Raw genomic sequence first — 22269 nt, 5'->3', positions numbered from 1 at the left:
CGGTCCTCCTTGCGGCAAAGGCGCACTGCATACTGCAACCCTTGAACCCAAGCAAACCACGTTACACAGGCAGAGTTCCTTTGCAGAATATTTTTTCATATTCAAGTTTCTCCTCTGAAAACCTGAAAAAAGGACTCCTCCCTATGCTGAATGAGCATCTCTTTTTCAATACTGCCAGTGTACAATTACCTTTTCATATTGCACCAGCTGTTGTTCCACTAATCATTTAAAAAATTCTTCCATTTTCTACCTTTCTGCTGAACTGGTAATTTCTCATTTAGTTCTACATTTGAATATACTACAAATTTCACCTTCTACTAAGAATATCAACTCACAATAACATAATTCCCTTTAGGGTTTATTAATAAAACAAAAGCAAGAATGCAAACCTCAATTTAATCTCTTTCTGGGTTTAACCTCCACACAAGATCTTCATTAATTAATTTCTTTCCTTCTTGCCCTTAGCAGAAGGTATTCCCATCTCTTTTACATCATGAGTAAAACTAGAAGAACTCTTCTGTCAGGCAATTCTGGGAATATTTAAACAGAACTCTGCCACCATTTAAGTAGAATCACCATTACAAGAAAAATGCAAGGCAACTTTAGCCTCAAAGAGCTATGAAATGCCAGTGATTTGACAGTGCTTGACTGGATAACGAACCTACAAAAATGTCAAACTGATGCAATAAGAATTTATGGGACTTCAGTTCAGTGGAATACTAAATATGTACGGATTCACACATAGAGGTATATATGCTCGTGCGAGACTGCTGAACTGTACAGCCCTTCCAATGCTTCTTATTTCTTAAACTCTGGGAAGATATCCTCACTTAAACACTAGTTTAACTCTTATTATTGCTATGGCTCTCTAAAATACAGAATTACAATGGTAAAAATACATTTATTTAAATGTCTGAGTTCAGTTCATTTGAAGTCTGAATGAATTATGCTATGGCATATTCATTTTTCAACCTATTCATCTAATAGTATTGCAAAAAAAAAGTAAGTTCTTGTAGTTTCTCCAGCTTGCACCAGTATGGTTTGTCCCAGAATTGCTAGGCTACTTTGGATGACATTGGCAAGAAAAACTAGAACTAGATCCCCAAAGAAAAACACAGTTTTCAACTAGATTCCAGGATTTTGTAAGTTATCATCTACAGTCTAAAATGATGAACAAAAGAGGCAGCATTAGTCATTTGCCCCAACAAGCTGTTCTGTTGAAAAGACATAGTGGCAACAGTTATAGGCAGGAATCCATACAAGGGCCATGGACACTCAGTTTGATAAAAAGTTTAGTAAACAATAACAAGCCTTTTAAAATCATGTCAAGAAAGAGGAAAAAATGCATTGCCAGGCTAAATGACTCTTGGCTGTTTAGAATACAGAAACAGAACTTACTCTCTGAGGAAGTCACAGATCTGTAACGCCTAGCAATAATAGTTTTATAATTGGAGAAAAACTCCTTTTAGAAATAAATGTAGCTGCTGCAGTTTTCCCTTTAACTCTTTGCTGTACAGGGTTAGCCCCCTCAGAACAACCCCAAATAAATCTCCAGAAACAACAAAGAAACAAGCATCCACTTACTCCCCGCACAAAGCATACAAACTAAAGAGAGTTTACCCTCACTTCTAGCACTAACATCCATCTCCCAGGACTAAGGTTAAGGAAGGCTCCAGAATTACTCTAGAAACACATCATCAGGAAGGAATACCCATTTGCTTAGGTGTTTCCATTATGGCAACAGGAATTTGAGAAGGATCCCTGAAACATTTTCCTTAGGAGTGTATAGTCGAGAAGAATTACAGGAGGTTGTCCAGAATTTCTAACACAGAATTAGTAGTGTCTGTATCTATTGGTGTTAATATGTTATTCAAGTCTACCTATATTGTGTGATGATAATACTGACCCAGGCTCTGCCAGCAACAGACCAGTGAATGTCTCCCGAGATGGAGCAACAAGTAAGGACAGTAATAAAGCCTGTATCCTTTTTTAGATGTTTTTCCTGATTTCTTTTCAAAGACAATATGCAATGTTGTTTCAGTTTAGCTGTCTATGAAGTGGGTTTTTTATATGTTGTTAAATATACACATTCCTAATTGTTACTGATTAATTAAAAAAAGCAAAATAAACAATACACAGATTAATGAAAATAAAAGGCAAATTTGATGGGGCAATTCTACTTTTTCTTACAAGTTTTTGAACTATAATTACAGAAAGGAAACAAATTTTGAGGTCTAAACCTCACATTTTTTCCAGTATCTTTTAGTCTTTAGACTTTATGTGTTATACAACCACAACCTGTATCAGAGTTTCTAAAATTTTTTCACCAACTTTCACCACATTAAAAAGATATTCATTGAAGAAAATTTTAGATCTGAGAGCTCAAAATATCTTTTTTGAAATACAGATTTATATGCCTATGGTATATATCAGGAAATTCTAGCAGGACTGTTCAGCTCAGCTTAGAAGTTAACTTGCATAGTGCTAATTCTATCCAGACTTCATTTTCCAATTTAAACAATGTCTAGCAAAACAAAATAAGACTTTTTTTACACTAACTTTTTTTATTGCTTGACATAGTTCTAATTTTTGCACTTACTATAGTAACCATAGTGCATTTCCACAGAACAGGATATCTGTTGCAGCATATAGTGTCAAGTAAAGTCAGATTCACCTCCCACCAATTCTGAGCCATGGAAAAACAATTAACCACAACAATGCCCAAGTTTGCTCATAAACTAATCTCTAGCCCTATAATATTCTTATGAATTATAATCTCTCTAGATCTACAATGTTCCTAGTTGATTTTTCACATCCCACAACAGAAGCTTAGATTTCCACAATATGTAATTAAATTATCAGCAGATTGAAATGCAGAAAAGGTCCACAGGCCGTTATATCTAGAGGACAGAGCTTAAAATTGGAGCTATCATTCTGAATCAAAAAATGAAGCATTGTTAGGAGATATGATGGGGCTAACCAGAGGCACTCAAGCAACTGTTTGAGGAGGGCTGTGCAGCTATGCTGACAGAAGAACCTTTGGTCTGTAGACCTGGAAGGAAACAGAACTTAAGGGACTTGAGTGAGGATACAGGTCAAAGTCTGCTGGCATAGTCTACACAGCCTTGGGAAAAGACAGTTAAAAAGTAGGAGGAAAACATTACTATATTCACAGGGACTAAAAGTGAGGTGAAACTGCAGGGCAAGAGACTGCAGCAAACCCTCTGACAAGGCACCAGTGTTGACAGCGGTTGCCACAATGCTGCTGCTGAAACTTTACCCACAGCAGACAGCAGTTCTGTAAAGGTGTATTTGAAGTACGAGGTTCCTACTGAAGCTTTTGGGTTTTCTTCACTGTCTTGTTATAACTCTGCCACCTTCCCAACCCACCTGCCTTCTTCCTTTCCCTACTCTGCAAAGACTGGCTTCGTAAGGTGCTGTCTTCTGTAACTGCTGTGCTTTCATGTGCTGAGTAGAGTCATGGGGCACGCTGGAAGCATCAGAGAGTTGGAATTCAACCATTTAATTGTGTTTTAATATAGACTACAAAAATAAGGAATAGCTATTATTTTGGCTTAGATTCAAATTATGACCTGGGACAATACAGGAACCTGTGTGAGTGTATTAAGTTGGAGACACATTTCCATATTTAGCACACAAAATGGAACATCAAAAAAACCTCATAATATGAAATAGTTACTTAGAAGCTGCGAATTGCTGACTCAAAAATGTTGCTAAAAATCAGCTTAATTGTTGAGAATTGTGAGAGAGAAACTTGGAAACTAAATGTACGATTGTGATTAATATGTAAGTGAAACTTTTAGTGCAGTTTTCGGAATGGATCACTCAATTATATATACATTACAAAACTGAAAGACAATAGCCTCTTGTCAGCAGGAAACAGATCCAAAAGAATGCTAAATCAGGGTCAAAGTGTTTACTTCATGATTATTTTGTACTACATTAGATTCAATTTAACTTTATAATTTTATAAAAATGCTAAAATCACTAGTCATGCACTTCAATGAAATAGAAAATAAAAAAAAAATTGCAAATCTGCTATTCCCAGTGACAGTTAATTCAACACTTCAAAGTACAAGAAGGAAAATGATGCAGGAAAATGATGATAAATGATGGTCCCAAATGGCTGAAAGATGATAGCATCAAGATAAAAGGAGGGCAAAGCACTACTTACAGAAATTAAGGGATAAAACAGAAAGAGAGAAGAAAGTTGTCAGGAACTTTTGGGCAACAAATATCATCAAAACATTTCTATATGAACGAAATATGATTCTGCTCATGAGAGAATCATTTAAAAAAAACCCCAAAACCATACTCCTTCCTAAATGTTCCTAAATGCAACTATCAGCTGCCTATTTGTGTGCCTAATTTATTCACTTCTACATCTTCACACAAGCTAACTAGAAGAGAACAGCAGAACAGTAGGACAACAGATTTTGAATCCTGCTTTGTTTTCTCAAGAAAGCAAGTAAAGCTTTCCTACTAGGAAACAAAATACCTTCTTGAGATATTAAGGAAGAAGAGCTTTTGCTCATCTATGTATACAAAAACTGCTTTTTCAAAAGTGTTTCAAAGATAAAGGTCATTTTGGAAGCCAAACTGAAAAAGGCTGAAAACTGGTAAATTTTTTTTGTTTATTACTATTTTTACAGCCCCATGGGATGGTAACCTAAAAACATGCAGAAAAGCAACATAAAGGACATACAATTCACATGAATTTGTTCCATTTGTCTGTATAAGTAGCTCTTTCTTTAAGATAAATTATCTCTTCCTAGACATACTGTCTTCTGAAAGATAAATAACCATATTAAATCAGCATCTCTATATCCAGAAATCAGAGCTGGGATTTTTTTTTTTTATTATTATTTTTTACTTTTGTGGTATTTTCTATTTTAAGTATAGGGTATATGAAAAAGATCTTTTAAAGACCAATATCATGGTGCAACAGACATCCACCTTAAACTCCTCATGCTTCATTTCACCTGCACTCCAATTCTGAATTTGCAACAACTTGGTTTAGAGCAGATAGCATAACAGGAACAGATTGTAATTGTTATTTAACTGCGGTAGAGAGTTGTGAACCTACAGGTGTTCAAAATCAATAGCTAATCACCACAGAACATTGAATAAACACCAAGAATACTGTAGCCAAAATGTTTCACATAAAAGACATAACGCATTTCATCACGATGACCAAGTATTTATATCGGATATAAAATAGCAAAGGTAAACTTGGAATGCCACATTTTCTTTTCAGATCACTCAAAGATTAAAGTGAACATGTTTAGAGAGACATGACTGTTTGAAATATTTGTAGAGAAAACATTTGCAAGATGATACATAGATTCCAACAAAAATACAGTACAAGTTCAGACACCATATGGCAAAACATGTACATTAGTGACTAAGTCACTCATAAAGGCATGTGTCAGCCCTGAGCTGCTTCTCTTCGCCTTGCAGACAGCAAGAGATTCTCTTTTTTTGTTCATAAACTATCAGGCCATATTTATGAAAAGGCTTATGTCTTACCTGAAGTTATCAAAAGTCCTTGTGAATTACTTGCATCTGTCCTCCCTCCCCATCCCATTCCTTCCTCCCCACCCCTCTCCACTTTCCCTGCGTGAAAGTAGCATACAGTCAAGTAGACATTATGCATATGTATACAAAATAGGGCTTTAGTTCTGCATCGGTTTGCTCAAGGGGTAAACACACCAAAAACTGGCATTTTTGACCTTCCGTGAAAACTGTGCTTTTTCACTAACCTGGCACTTGAGTGATTTGTACCAGAATATTATTTAATAACTCAGAATTCTGGACATCAGAACATGTAATACAGCACCACAGGACACAATTCTCATAAGCAGTCTGACTGCTTCTATCTTTCTGCACCAGCATATTATAACCTCACTCTGCCTCTTCTTTCTGCAAACTTTAAAGAGAACCATTTGTCATAAAACTTTAGACAAGCAGGTGAACATGAAAAAGCCAAGGTTAGTCAGTCTAGCCAGTCTTTTAGTCCTTCTACTTCTCCAGGAAGCTGTAAATAAAAGATTTCTTTAGACTGTCTATTTCCAGAAGAAAAATAAAAAGCAACAATCTTTGTTACCATGTCACATTTGGTAGGCGCTGCAACTACCAAAATGCAAGAAAAAACTATGGATATAGTCCCGTGTCACAAAACACCATATTACCTGTAGATTTGAAGTAGCATTTCTGAGCTCCGCAAGCAAGGAAATTTCAAATATACATAACAACATAAAACTAAAAGCTTCCATGCTCATATTTCTTGCTTTTTAAACTAAAAAACTTGATGAAATATATTAAGTAACCATTTTAAAATTTTGAGTTCCATGGATGCCCTCACTATTCTGTAAAAGCTATTCATTGAAGATTGCTTAACCTATAGCTTTCATTAAAAACTGACCTTTGATCATTGTCCAAGACTACTAATAACAGTGACTTTTAACTGATTAATTGCTATGACTTTTTTATTTAAATGCACTTTACCCAGCACAAGGCAACCAGCTTGGATGAGTGAGTATTGTAGTTTCCCAGTATATTCCAGATTTTTTTCATTTTGATATTTTTCACTGCAAACCACAAAGCAGCATCTAGGTTTTCTGTAAGCTTTAATTATATTTGTGAAATATGCAAGGATGATACAACAGGCACCAAGCAATTATTTACGTCTGCCACAGTCGTGCTATCATGATGCACAGTGCTGACTCTGGTAACATACCGTATCAATGCAAAAGTTGTTTAAAGGCAAAAGCATATTATATGAAAACTGTATGCAACCTATTAGAGAAGTAAAATGTTGGATGTATTCAAAGGTGTGCTGATAGATACAGTGGGGAGCAGTGAGAGGGTACCAGCTATACCACAGGTGCTGCAGTCTACAATACAGACAAAATGACCCAGAGATCTTTCACATGGAGTAATGGGGTGATTTTTTTTTATCCTTACTATTATTTCAAATTGTTGACAAAATAGCTTCCCTGCTGTTTTAAAGCTATAGGCTACTATATGCCTATCGTGTTAAAATAACTTACGTTTGAAGAGCTACTCTCAGCAAGTACCTTAGCTGGCCTTGCTGTCAGCTACCCTTCTTGCTGCTCAGCTCCAGCGCCCTCATTACAGTGAACTGTTTCACTGATCACTACTGTACCATACTCACAACACCATGGAAACATGAAGAACTGGTGACTACTTTGAATGAGTAAGATTTGATAAAAATATTTTACCTTTTGAGCCTGAGGGAGCTGGAAAAAAACAAAACAGAACAAGCAATCATTATACGTTAATTTGAATAGCTACTTTAGCTGTTGCATTCATAAAATCACAAACGTAATATAAAGCAAAGTATAAAGGAAAGAAACTACAGAAACACTGCCAATTGATTAAATTTATTGAGGGCTTATTAACTTAGTTTATTCCTTGAAGCTTCTCTACTAGGTATCACAAAAGCACTATGCAATTTGTAAATATAATAATACTAAGAAAGGGACTGTCTTCTCATCAGATATGGTATCACGCTTGACCTGTGAAGTAGTTCCATCTTCCTCTAGACAAGTATAATTCAACATACAGAGTTTTAGTGTTAAAACTAGTCATTCTTGGTTTGTAAACATCTAAGTCTACACTAACTATGAATGAAATTAACATTACGAGCAGTTTAGTTAAAGTAGAAGGCTGCATTCTTTATGACAGAGGAAAGAAACATAATAGCAATATAAAGTTACTGTTTATGCAAACATATCACCACATATGCATAATACACAATAATGTATGCATAGAACAATACATTTCTGTACTGTAAACACAAGTATGATTATATGTACATATATCAAATAAAATGTGTTTATGCATACATGCATATTTATGTCACACAGATTAGCCATACCTGGTTTTATGCACAGTATTTTACTGTAAGCAACAACTCACATAAAAAAGCATGGAGAGCAGACAGTAGACTCCATTATGTATAAAATACCTTATTTATCAAGAGCTGAAAAAAAGGGTTCTGTTTTCACTTTAGAAAAAAGAAGACCCATTGTAGGTAACAGAGAAGAACTCAGAATAATAAACTATTACAGGCACAATACAGTTTTCCCTTTTTCTGAATTCTTCTCCTCTTACTTTCATACTCATATGGGAATTCATCATATGTAGCAATTTAGCCTTGTTCTAAATCCACCTTCTCAGAAAATTTCTTTTTCCAATACAAACTGTTTCTTTACAGGTATCAGCTGAACACAGAAAGAGACTGGTGAATCAATACAAAATGCAAAAACACCTTCAAGATTTCTAGTGAGCTTCTGACTGACCTTTTGTCCTTGTTCTGCATTGAAACAGACAGAAGAAGAATTTCCATATAGTACTCTGCTAAAAGCTAATGTCCACATTTGTATATGTCACGAAAGAGAACTGTCATGTGATCTCTAATTCACAAATACTGAAAGCAACCAGCCACAATTTCTCTGTTTTCACAATATAAAATATAACAAAATTCATGGCAGAGACAATTGTTGCAAGTAAACTTTCCTCATCATAAAACTTGAGTGATCCAATAACAAAATATAAGCCATGATCACATGAAGGTATGACCTATATCTGTTTCTTTAAAAGTCTGTTATTTAAATAATTGATTATATAGAAATATAGTTGCTGAAGAAATTGCAGATACCTGATGAACTGTAGATACATGAGCTAAATCCTGTATAAAAGTTTAGAGCATTACTTCGAGCAGTTTAAAGGTTTTCTGAATGTTTATCTACTTATTTGTCTTCAACTTAGTTAACTGGCTCTGATAAGTAGAAGCTTTTTTCTTTTTTTTTTTTCTTCTCATTGAAACAAAAGAAGATAGTTGCAATATGATTTTTTAAATTTCCTACTGTAGCACTGAAGTTGGGTTTCTCTCTAACACTGTTTTGGGTTTGGTTTTTTTTTTTTGTTATTTTTTTTGTTTAATGCCCTCTTCTTGCTAAATATATGTAAAAATTACAAACATCCTTTTGTTAGCATCTGAGATGAAGACAAGGGCAATAAAGAATGATACCTAGATTTCACCTTTGGAATAAATAGAAAGGAACTCTACAGTTTGCCCAAGCCCACTACACATAGCAAACTCATACATTTTTATAATGAGCTAAATTGTACACAATATTCTACGAAACAGTACCTCATGTACAGTCAAGGTATTCGAGGCAACACAATTGTAGGTACAGAGGAATCATTGCGGAAATACTTGCAGATAACTTTCAGACTAAATTAGAAAGCTTATAGTCCACTTACGGTTGAGAAAGGTTCAAGGAAGAGTGGGGGGTGGGGGTGGGGGTGTAGGGGATAACATTAAAAACCTGAACAAACACAAAAACCCCAAACAAAACTGCATGTGTAAACACAATGCTCTAATGGGACTTCAACTTTAAATGGAATCCTTAAACAAATATTAATACTCTTTAATGTAATTTTTGCTACTTGTTTTGAGGACTTGAGTTTACTCCTGTTTGATCACATCCCCTCAGATACATACGGTTTGATGAAGTTTTCCCGTGTGAAGGAATTACAATTAGATGGAATGCAAGTAAGGATTTCCTATTAATAATTACCACACTCGCTAGATGTAATAAACCTTTGCATATGAAAATATCCATATTGCTTTTCCTAAGGTTATTTGCAAGAGCACATTAATAAAAGTTTACAAATCAAAGTTGCATATTATATGTTGCTGAATTCAGTTTGTCAATCCCATTTATAGCTTTTTAGAAAACAAAGAATATTTTCTTGCTCTGAAATATTAGTACTCAAAGCCTTGATTAAGAATAATAGGGTCAGCAGATGAGTTTTACATTCCATTACGCCTTTTCCTGGGCTGGTATTCTTGTCACTTTTTACCTAACCTTCAAAATCTAGGTTCACAGTCTTTTTCTTAAAAATAAAATAAATAATAATAATAAAAAATCTGTTACAGCCACGCAAATCTTCATTCCGTTGCTGATTTGAAACTTGGCTGTTACAAGATCCTATATGTCAGCAATTCAGTTTAATAATTGCTACAAATTACTTTGAAATAGGGGTTTGTCTGACATTACCCCTTCTGGGAGGCCATAGGAAACAAAAATTTTCCTAAACAATAACAGTAATAGTCCACTGGTCTGACCCTTTATTGCATAGTCTAAAAACTGCCTGCCTCTGTGTAAAAAACCCAGCGGGTCCCTCTGCTTCCCGTGGTTCATTTTAGACACTGCCAAGAGGCAGCCCTGCAGCGAACTACACGATCTTTCCCTGGCCCTCATAAAGCACTGCAGATCTTTCGATTCTACTTGCACCTATGGTAAACTATGCCACTTTAGTGTCTTTATCTGGCTCCAACCACACCAAAGTACCTCCCGTTCTTACTTATTTTCCATTAATGTCTCTTCCTTTCCTCCCTCTAATGATTGTCTCCTAAAGAAGATACCTGATGGGACATATATCTGTTTTACTTGTTCCTCATTTACTGCCTGGGTAATACGTGTTTTATTAAAATGAGTGGCTGAGGTGCGGGTAGGATGTCCGGTCACTTGCTGTCCCCTGGTTGTTGCAGGCTGGGTTAGGAGGAGCCCCCCACAGGGAAGGGGACCTTCCTCCACACGCCGCTTGGTAAGCAGAGGCTGCTGCTCAAACACCAGGTGTGGCAGGAACAGCAGCCTGCAGACCTGTAAGCACCAGAGCAAACCTGAGAGCATTTTCTGATGAAGAAAAACAGACTTAAGGATCTTGATGGAACTGTGTAAATCTTGCTGCAAAGTGATGAAGTCTAAAAGTCTAAAGATCACAAAAAAAAAAAAAACCAAACAACTTTTAAAGAGCAAGAGTAGAGCTTAGGGCCTTGCAAGGACACAGTGAAGAAAAGGGAAGGGGATTTGTTTTCAAACTCTTTTCTTTTAACCTATTTATCTTTCCCAGAAAATTTAAATTTTCTTTACCAAACAAATTTTCTTATTCTATTTTGTATTGTAAAAAAAAAAAAACCTTCAGAGACTGCAAGCTCCCTGAGCATGTTCACAGTATGCTTGATTCCAGTAAGACATGTTGAGAATTCCAGCTCTAAATTCAGGTCAAGTTGGGGTCCCTGTCAAACAATGTAACACAGAATAAATAACTGTAGGTGGTTTTTCAGTACTGTTATTGCACACAGTGTCATGCTTTCCACATTTGCAAATAATCTAGTATTGTTTTGAGCCCTTCATGGAAATGTGTTTGGTATAATCAGGAAAAGAGTTACATGCACTACTAACATGGTAAAACAAACCAAGACAGGCAAAGGAGGATGCTGTGCTGTTTCCTGCATCAGGTAAATGTGAAACAAACAAAACCCCAGACGGATCTGAAATGTGTCTTTAGAAGAAGAGAGCACCTATTACGGGACCAGTAGTTCTGCTAAGTACTCCATGCCAGACCTCATAGAAGTCTGCCTCCTTTCACCCTTAACAAAAGAAGTTCACAAAGACTGATTTTGTAAATGACTTCATGATAATTCCAAAACAAACCCCATACATTTCTAAAATATTTTATAGCCATTTCAACAATTTACTCAAAACATTATGTAGCTATGTGTCCTAGATTTCCAAGAAAACAAGTCTAGAAGTCTTAAAGGAAAACATACTAGAATTACAGTTATTGTTCTGTTGGATCAGAATTCAACTTTATGTTTATTTGAAAAACAGCAAAAAAGAATCTCCTGAAAAACTAAATTATATGCAGCAGTTTCTTGTTATACCAAAAAAGTATTTCTATTCTTTTCTATTATTAGAGAAAGAAAAATAATATAAATCACTATGAAATTAATTTCCCATTTCCTATTTTTCTAATAACAATTGCAAGAAATTATCTTTGCCAAAAATTTATACTACTGCAACGTATTTACATTAAAGCAGTCAAAAATAAAGAAATAACTCTTAATTTACAGTCACTGACCTCATTTCCACAGTACTATTCTCCTGGCAAGCACTTAAATGTCTCCAGTCTCTCACAAAAAGGCTAACAACCCTAGTGACCTGATTGTTCCATAATCAGATACAATGCAAATTAATAGAAATTAAGTACAAACATGCCAGTAAATTATCAACAACTATGAACAGAGTTTTGATAGTACGGCCCTTTCTGTAAATAGTTTCTGAGCTCCACCAAATGTAACATCTACACATAGCTAAGTTAACAGTGGTTTGCCGTGTTCAGACTCATCCTGTACATGTCACATACTGATACTGAATTCGGCATTGAATGTACGGAACTTTGTATGAATGCATGGAATTTTTGGAAATACACTTTCAGGAAAGATGTGCAATACTGCAGCAAGCATGTAGGTCCTGTACTTAACACCGCAGCTAGGAGGAAGTTGTCAGAGTTATCAGTGAAGCTCCTTAAAAAGAACGAGACAAAAAAAAGAATAGAACACTTAGTGCATACCTGTGACAGGTAGTCTATCATATAGGCTGTTAGTTTATGGCATCATATAATATAATTAAATATAGGGGTAGAGAAAGGTTTATTTATGTGTATTAAGAAATGCAAAGCATTTCATACATGGGTAAGCAGTCTTCCACAGCTCTTCCCAAAACCAACAAGAACTTGGGAGAGAATAGAAAGAACATTCAAACTCAATTTATAGCAGAAAACATTAATTTTCTGTATTAAAATCTACTTACTCAGTTTCTATAAGATACAGCATTTAAATATTGTGATTTTGGTGATTTTTCTTTTACAATCTATACACTTATTCTCCACTTCCTAGAACTATGTAAGTACCACAGGCATCAGATAATTATGTCATACATGGAGGAAGAAATAAAATTCAGCCTCCTACTGGGATGTTCCTGATGTTAAGATTTCAGTCTAAATATTAAAAAAATGACATTAACCTGCAGCTTACTGGGCCAACATCTGTAAAGAAAATGCATTTCATTTTTTTAAGGGAGTCAATAAAAATCCTTCTTTGTTCACATAATTGCTTTACTGTGCTACCACATATTTTGCAGAAAGTACCACATTTTAGTCAAGGGTAGACTGTGCACTGCATGCAAAGTATACCAGTCAGAGGAAATGTAAATGTTGCTATGGCGAAGAGAGTCATAAAATACAGATAAAAACTACAATTCTAGTTCACTTTTTAAAAAAAGATATTTTAAAGATTTAGGAAAGGAAAGAAGTTAGCTTTTGTGAAATATGCAAAAGATAAAACACAAGAGCTACAAAGGTATCAGATTGGAATTAAGAAATAGCAGAGCACATTAAAAAACTACATTACATTCCAAGCATGTTTGTAATAAAATGGCTTCACCCTTTGAAGATTTTACACATTTTTCTAAAATACATAACTGTTTATTAACGTAAATGACTACATAATTACTAATGCACCATGTAGCAACCTTGGTTTTAAAATTAAAAGCATGAACACACCCCAAAATATTCTAAATATGTCCAATTTTTTAAATGGTTAATTAAGTCATATCTGTCTGCATCTGCCGTCTGAACTTTTTGTTGAAGTTAACAGAAAAAGAAATCCACACTCGTAGGAATATTCTTTCATTCTCACTGTAAGAGTGATTGATTAAACACTGGAGAACACCGCTCCGAGACCTTGTGGAGATGTTCAAAACCAATTGGATGCAGTCCTGGGCAACATTGCTCCAGGTAATCCACGAGTGCACAGGGATGGACTAGACGACCTACAGGAGGCCCTGCCAGACTCAGTTATTCTGTGAGTCTGTGATTGCGCTTCTTTTAATTGCATAAACTAACTGACCTCTCTTTCTAATGAATAGAAAATATTTACAGGAAAAATTGCATTTATATTACCCAGAGTGATTAATTTAAATGCAATGTTTGGTTAGAAACTTCAGTCATAATTAGATTTCTTTTTTTAAGAATTATGCTAATTTTGCAAATAAGCCACGTGACCAAAGACTAAGGCAGTAGAACTGACTCATGAGATCAGATACTCCATGAACATTGCACACACCACAAACATAAGTTTGGCCTCATGCATGTGTTTAAAGGGAGTGAGTTCTATCTTCATTATTACATCAATAAAGAAAAACATGTTAATGCAAAATAGATGTCCCATGATTAATTCTGTCTATATATGCAAATAAATATAATGTATAAACATTACTATAAATATATGCAAATAAATATTATGTATAAACATAAACAAACTAAACATTTAGATTTTCCTACAGAAATTACTGATATAACTAATTCTCTTATCATCTATATAGTAGATATTTGCTTCCTAATCAAAAACTCTGCAAACATTCATGCATGGAATTGGAATATTTTTCTAAATATAGACAACTCCAAATAAAAGTAATGGTTGTAAGATACACATCATGTAATACATGTCATATTTTACATTAAAATCTGCATATTTAGTCTTTTTATTGCATACAGAAAAGACTGAAAAGAACAGTTTCCAAAAATGGGATCATCTGTATTAGAGTGCTACCAATAGCAGATAATTAAGAATGGCCTTCCCAAAACGTTACAGTTATTTGATTGATGTATTATTAAGTTTTATATTTTGAGGGTGACCTTTTTCAAGTCAAGGAGGCAACTAGTTTCAATTGCACTTCAGCTGTGGACAACGTGCACAACAGAACTAAACACGCAGAGTACATTTTCATTCCACTGTAAAGAAATTTAATGCTGTTTTGTGAGACTGTAAGTAAGTTTTCTCTGAAACTCCTATCAGGAAAGACATAGTTACACCTTGCATAAATTGAGACAATATTTATTTTAGGTGATGGTGGTTTTGATAGTCCTTCTTGTATCTCATGTAGGATCTGTGCACTGACTTCAAATTTCTACGAGTTCCAGCTCTCAAGTTGTTGCAAATATTCTGGGTTACAAGCACACAAAGGGTCTAAAGGTAATTAAGATCTTCTGTAATATCACTAAACATGAGCTGTACAATTGATCTAAGAGGATGGATAAACAGACAAGCACCCGCAGCAGAGAGCTATCCTTCAGGAGGGTTTGCTATGCTTATTTGTGCATTGTTTAGTGCCCGTATTTTACTGGTTACCAACACATCAACTGCACAGTTATTCTGGCAGTGAATGATTTATTAGTAATTTTTTTTTAAATTCATACAGTTCTTGAAATGTCCCCATCTCTGAGCACAGCTTCAGAACTAGTTGCTAGATTTAGAGGCACAAGTTCCTAAATGTTCCTGGCCCTGAAAATTATCAGAAGCTTCCAAAATGCTTAAATATGTATGAGTATAAAATCTGAAGTTGTAATACAATTTAAATGACATAACTGATGACAGTTCCTATATTTCCATTAATATAGTTTATTTAAATTTCAGTAAGATAGTAGGTTTTAGGTTTGTTTGGTTTTGCTTTAATCAGTTAGTGGTCAGTCAGTCTGCCCCTTCGTATTAATGGTACAGAAGTGAACGTAGCAATGTAAATCATTTGGAAGTATTATTCTAACTTCTGTTGCTGCTGAGAAAATGTATAGATATGTCCAGATGACATTAAATTTCACAGATGATCATATCTCTACTCTGCACACTAAGTTAACCTGAAAATAATTAGAAGAAATTTATACCTTTATTATTTATTTTATTTTTACTGTTTTCTGGTATAGCAATCCTATTACAGAGAAAACCATGTCTGCTGCCTCAAAAATTAGTTTATTTACACTGTACGTTACGGTTTTTTGCCTGTTTGTTTTGAACTAGTTTGGTTCTGCTTTCATATAAGTAATAGGCATGTGTTATGATTTTAATAAACTGTAATAATTCTGTCTGGAATGCATCCCCTTTTCTTTTACCAGTCTAAGATCAAGATCAGTTTAAAGATAAATTATACCACCAGATCAGAGTTTAGTACAAAGGTGATGATACGAGCTTACCTACAGTAAAGTATCTAATTTAAGTAAAATTTTGAAGGTACAGGAAAACAGTATTTTAATATTTTTCTCTTATTTTTGTTAATTTATTTTTAAGTATTTACTATACAATTTCTTTTACTGTGCTTGCTTTTAGCACTAGTTGATTTGCTAAAGCAATATCAACAGTTTAGAAAGCTCACAATTTAAATCACATATTTTTATATTCAAAAGATGAAAAATTATTGGAATCCCTGGATATCAAAGAGGTGTAGGTAAGTGGATTAAGAACAAGATATGGATTGCCAAATGATAACAGTTCTTTATCCCTTTTGTAGGATCAGAATTTGTCAACTCCAATTTATAAGCAAATTTATCTTGAACTTTTAAGTAACAGCCCTTCAACAAGCTTTTAGACATGCAAAAAGAATAACCAGGGAAGCCAGAACAGGATGCATCAGTGAACTAAGGCAGAAACTGAGAAAGAGCTTCTGATCATAACTCTAAAGTCTGGTAAAAACAAAGAAAAACAACCTCATACTACATTCCAGTTAGCCATGTAATATTCAGCTTTAGAAGCATTGATGTGGTTTCACATTGTATAAAATAACAATGAAATGTCCATTTTGTCTACATACACAAGAGAACTGAAAGTAATACACCTATATTCTAGACAACAATTATTTTTTTCAGCCTTGCTCTTACTCATAATATCAAAAGGAAAAGAAATTTCTAAAACTGACCATCATTACACATAATATGACAATACACATAAAATATCCAACATACTAGTAAGATTCTGGCTCTTATCCATGTAAAATGGCATCAAACTATATGGTTGGGCTCTTTCTTCTTATATACCCTTGATACTCTTTAGTATTTGTTAGCATTTGTACCACCTCTAGAAGAACAGATAGTATCATTTTAATAATTACTAACGGTAATTATTTTTAAATGAGACATTTAGAAAGACTGTTAGGAAGGCAATAGATAATAGCATGAGAATCCTTCCCAGAGAAATAAAGCTGGGGGGTAGGGGGGTGGGTGGGGGGAGGAATACTCATACCTGTATTTCAAAGCAAAAAAACAAACCCAAAAACACAACATCAAGGAAGGTCTTTGTACTGTAAAGAGTTGTTCTGGATGGAGGGGAAGAAAAGGAGGGAAGAAAAAGAATCAGCCCCAGAAGATAGGTGCATATATACATACTCATTCATTTTTTAATCTATTCTCACATAACTCTCACATCTGGAAAGAGGGCAAATTCTTTGACAGTTCTTCTAGAAATAAAAATAATTTCTTAATCATAAATCCTCTTGGGAGATAGACACTCATCTTCTTTCTCCAATAATAAAATCCACACTGGCCTCAAAGCAAAACCAAAGAGCCTTACCCTATACCTATAAGGGTCAATGAGAATTTTGCAATGAGTTCGGTGGATTTTTGATCTTGCTCTATATTAAAATCTTACTTGCTCAACATATCAATGTCAGACCAACATCTAAAGATAACCACTTTCTGAGGAGGGATGAAAGTGTATTTGATTTAATGAATGTGTAAAGCAAGCCAGAATTTCTTCTCAAACTTAGATTTACTAATTGTATTTGTGATTTTGAGCATGTTATTCTGTATTAAATGGGGTTGCATTTCTAAACCCAATGTGCTTTTCTATAGTCTATTTTGAAATCATCCAACATGCTCTAAAAAGGGAATGGCTGTAAGAATATTTGTATTTGAATTATCCCCAAACCACTCTTTTCTCCATCTTTTTTCAGAGTACCGTCTCTTCTGTGTGTCCAAAGCGCTGCTCTGCCAGAAGAAGTGGAGGGTGTAGCAAGACTTTGCTTCCATTCCCTTACTCTCTGTCCCTCTCCCTTGCTCTCACAATCACTCCATGCATTTTAGGGGTACAACTTAGAAATCTGAGAATCCTTTCTCCCTTACTGTAGTTATTATCCACAACCTAACAGAAGTGAAGGAAATGCCATGATGAAAAGTTCTCAGGACCTAGCTTTGAAAGTGTCTATTAAGCACAATTCATACCAGACATTCAGTTTAACCTCATGGGATGTGCATTTAATAAGGAAGAAACAGTTTTTGCTGACATTTACTCTATTACATGTAAACAGCATCATTTCAAGATCAGTACAGTTTGGACTGTGACCACAAAACATGCAATGGAGAAACAGATTGTAAATTACTTGATGCCTAGCAGTTTCCTGTAGAAGTAACCATTTTCTTATTTGCAAGGGACACTATTTACAGGTATGAAGGCAAAACTGACTTATTAAAAAGTTTATATATCATTTTGTGTCAAGGACACAGGGTTAATAAGATCTGTATTCTATATAAAACCTTTCGTGACATCAGTGGACTGACAGAACAAATCTACGGTATTTGATCCAATATGATTTTGCTTTCCAGTATCTTTATTTAAGCTTCTTTTTGTTGCAGTTGCTGATTTTTTTTTTTATTTTTTTTTTTACATTATGATAAAAACAATGAATCTTTAACTTAAAATGAAAGCTTTGGCTAATACCAGGACAAAGCATGGCACTTGCAGAACTAATGTGGAACATTTAGCATAAACACAGGGGAAAAAATAAGAACAGTATGGATTAATTTTAAATGACTGAAATTCAGCAGGCAAGAACAACACCAGAAGATCAAGCATAGAGAAAAAATCAACACTGAGAATCTCATCTGTAAGACTGCTACACACAATAAAAGTAATCTATCTGCTTTTGATAACTAGAGAACTGGTCTCATAAGAACATGAATCTGTAATGCAAAAGATTCTAGGAATATCAAAGCAAATTAAAATGGAGCTGGGTTTGGGAGAGGGGAGATTGTAATAAACTGGACTTACTCTTTCGCTTTCTTAATTGCTTAGGAACAAGTCCTCCCAAAAATGTTTTTAAATCAACTAGTTGATTCTATAAGTCTGATGCAGAGACTGGAACCAGTACAAGCCTCTAAGTCCTGAAACTCACTATCTTTTAGAATTAAAATATTGAGTGTTTTTATAGTGGGAACAATCTGCTTTGTTAGTTGCCTAAAAAATACATTCAAAATAATTATTATATTTTATTCTTTTTTTCCCCCATTTATCACTCCTGAATGAGCAAATTTCTTGAACAAATTTCATATTTAGCTAGCACAAAATACCTTGAAGGTTATGTCGGTAACCACTGGCCCAGAACTGCTCTGAATGAAGCAGTATGCTGGAGGGCATAATGAGATACATACCATACGGTCATAAGATTATTTGAGCTGATAAACAACAGGGGATCCATTTTAAAGGAAGAAAGAAGGCACGAAAGCGTTAGCACAAATTCATTCGTTGAGAAGAAATCCACAGATACGATAACAGATCAAGGGCACTAGAAAGCAGCAGGAAAGGCAGTTTATGCACAACTAGTAAATTAAAAGTTTCAAATAGCTTTTCAAAGGGAATCACCCTTCCTCTTGTTTATCAATTTGCCTCTGAAAGGGCAACACACTGAGGTATCCATCTTAAGGCACATCTGCAAAAGTTCAGATAAAGCATAAAGAAAAAGAAGGAACAAATTGCATGCAAAAATACCACATAAAAACTACAGCCAGAAACCCAGGAATTGAGCTCCAATATACGTGAAAATGTATTGCTTTGCTTTGTGAGGGAAGAAGGCATACCACCTAAACCCAAAAAACAGATCGCCATTAAAAATTGTGTCCAGTCTTTGTATAAAAATTGAAGAATCAAATGTCTAATGTGTGTTTTGGAAATAAGTGACCAAAATGCTAAAATACTATGCTCTAGTAGCAAGGTGGCCATCATGTGTCTCCAAATTAGAAACACATGTTTCAGGTTCACATGCATAAGCAACTGATTTTATTAGCTAACAGAGATGTACAAGATCAGAGGGCAGTTTTAAGTCTCTAATTGTTACAAGCATTATTTTTAAATTATACTATAAAACAGAGATATTAAAAAAAAAAAAACCTTCGAAATTTCTCCATCATTTAACACTGTAAAATCTCTGAGTTGGATAAACTCCTAATCTAACAATGTGTTCCTTCTCTTTTCTAGAATATTTTTATATTAGTCTGTGGGTAGGTTGGTACCACAAATCTGGCTAGTGCCACCACTATAAATGATAAAACGTCATAATCAATGCTGCTTCTTGTTCATTAGCTCTTGTCTTCACACCCTTCTAACAAGAATGTAGCTAATGTATTTCACCATTCTAGTTTTACGCTGAGATTTTATAGCTACACTTTATCGAAAAAGCCATGGAGCATTTTATAGACTCTTCACACTGCAAGTTGAATTCATCAAGATCTATAAAGATTTACTTACTCTGTAGAAAGAGCTACATTTCTCTTACCTTTTTTATTTCAAAAGAAGCTTTCTATTGCTACAATGCACAACTTGAAATTTCAAGGCTTCCTGAAAGCCAATTTGACCTGATGGCTAATAGCTGATTTGTTAGAATATCATGGCTTTGAGAGCATTTCTAGATGATGTTCGTTAATTTCAAATATGCAGGTTCTCATTATTTAATACAATGCTTGGGAAATCTAGTTTGAGTGGTTTTGGCCTGAGGCAAATTTCTTTGTCTTCTGCGCTTTTCCCCTTATTGCATTATCCAGCAGGTCAAGAAAATTTCACACCCATTTCATTCCCTATACTATAAGAACTCACTAGAAAAGTTCTCAAAATTGTTTTAGCTATCTCACAGCTAGAACTGTCCGCAGACATTGAGGTCATTTTTAGGCATGCTGGACCTAAAATCCCATTTTCATGGAGCTGGCTACACAGCAAAAGTTTTGTGAGCACAACCCCCCCAGTTATGGCAAAATCAGCTTTCATTGTATCTCCATCTACTTAAGCTGAATTGTAAGACAAAAAAGACAAGATGAAGGAGGGAAGAAAAATTAAACTTTTCTTTCCTATAAAGGCCACTTGCCGTTCACTGTAACTCCTGAGTTTTTGAGGCTTTAAGGCTTTAATCCAAGAAAGAAAATCTTAGGATTGTTCCATCAGTCAATAGAAGCATAATCCAAGCCCCTTAAACTGAGATGTAATACAATGAATCTGCCTTCTGTTTCACATCAGTGTAACTCCAGGTACATAAAGGGAGATATTACTGATTTACTGCAGAGTAAATTAAAGAAGAAGAAGAATCAACAAATGTAATCCATATGGAATGCAAGCATATAGCTGACTTACGTAGTTTTTTTGACAGTTTTCTGGAATAAACCTAAAAATACTGGAAATTCTTGATTATTATATAGAGGTCATTGGTTGCAGCAGAATAAAAAGACATTAGAAAGCTCTGTAAGTTGTACCGTACCTTGGTCTGAGTATACTGTTTCTAACGCATATTGTCTTGTAGTATTTATGTGCCACTAAATAACACTAATTTAAAACAAAACAAAAATAAAATCCTTAAAAGTCCTTAAATGGAATGGCCCTGTAGGCTGCTTCTGTCAGCCCTTAGTATTGAGTCTTTAGGGATTTTAATGGTTTACCTAGAACTAGGCAGCTTGAAGTAATATTTAGGGTGATTACATTTTCCTTCCAAAAAATCTGCCATCAGTGCAGGTGAAATGGCTTTTATGAATTCCAGAGACAATGCTTATAAGAGTTCCAAGTTTTTCCCCGCTGCTACTGATGTTGCTGAAGATCATGCATTTACCGAGTAGTTAGATCATCTTTCAACTAATCGTTAAGGGAAATGCTTGCTTGGACAGGTCTGATGTGACAAAATACAATGGTGTGGGCAAGGGTCGAACGCCTTGCTGTCAAGCAGCAAGAACATCGGTAGGAAACATCCTATTATTCCTTGTAGAATAAAGTGTATTTCTGAATAATTTCTCCAGAAATTACTAACTTAAAAGTAAATATTCGTCACAATGACTGTGATAAACTTTGTTTAATATGTATAGTGTGCACGATTGCTGTATGTGAAATCTCCTGATTATACAAAAAGGAGAGCTATAAATAACAACTTCAGTATCTGCAGAACAATAGACAAAAGAGAAGATGATTTCCTTTTATTCTCTCCTTTTCCTTTTTGCACTGAATTCTGCCACTGCAGCAAAGCTCAAATGGCACCAATCATTTAATAAGTCTTTCTTATTATTTCAGGCTTTTACTCCAGCAGTGCAGATAAATTATATTTCCTCTTCACTGCCCTCTTTCTTCCAGAAAGTCAGAGTGACATATATGAGATCAAAGGATGGGATTTAGTACATTATACTAAATTCATTGCTCTCCTACATTATCATTTACTCTAAAAAAATCTATGTGAAAACTAAAGACAAAAACAGAGAGAAAAAAAGGTAATTATCTGACAAAATAGCTACAATTTCCTTATA

General features: G+C 34.7%; 1 protein-coding gene across 5 annotated transcripts in view; it reads right to left on the bottom strand.

Moving 5' to 3' along the window:
- The window catches only part of CACNA2D3 (calcium voltage-gated channel auxiliary subunit alpha2delta 3), a 469002-nt gene that overhangs the window by 128681 nt on the left and 318052 nt on the right, over window positions 1–22269 (bottom strand). For all 5 annotated transcript variants that reach the window (XR_003559900.2, XR_003559897.2, XR_003559899.2 and 2 more), the window contains one exon: window positions 7266–7283. Coding sequence is in view for 2 of the 5 variants with exons in the window: in XM_027805095.2 (XP_027660896.1) it covers window positions 7266–7283 (18 nt within the window). In the remaining 3 variants the exon portion in view is untranslated. The remainder of the gene's footprint in view (window positions 1–7265; window positions 7284–22269) is intronic.

This window comes from Falco cherrug, chromosome 4 (assembly GCF_023634085.1).
Source record: "Falco cherrug isolate bFalChe1 chromosome 4, bFalChe1.pri, whole genome shotgun sequence".
In the NCBI taxonomy this organism is placed as follows: domain Eukaryota; kingdom Metazoa; phylum Chordata; class Aves; order Falconiformes; family Falconidae; genus Falco; species Falco cherrug.
Note: the sequence above shows the minus strand (reverse complement) of the source record. Positions and strands in the feature narration are given on the sequence as shown.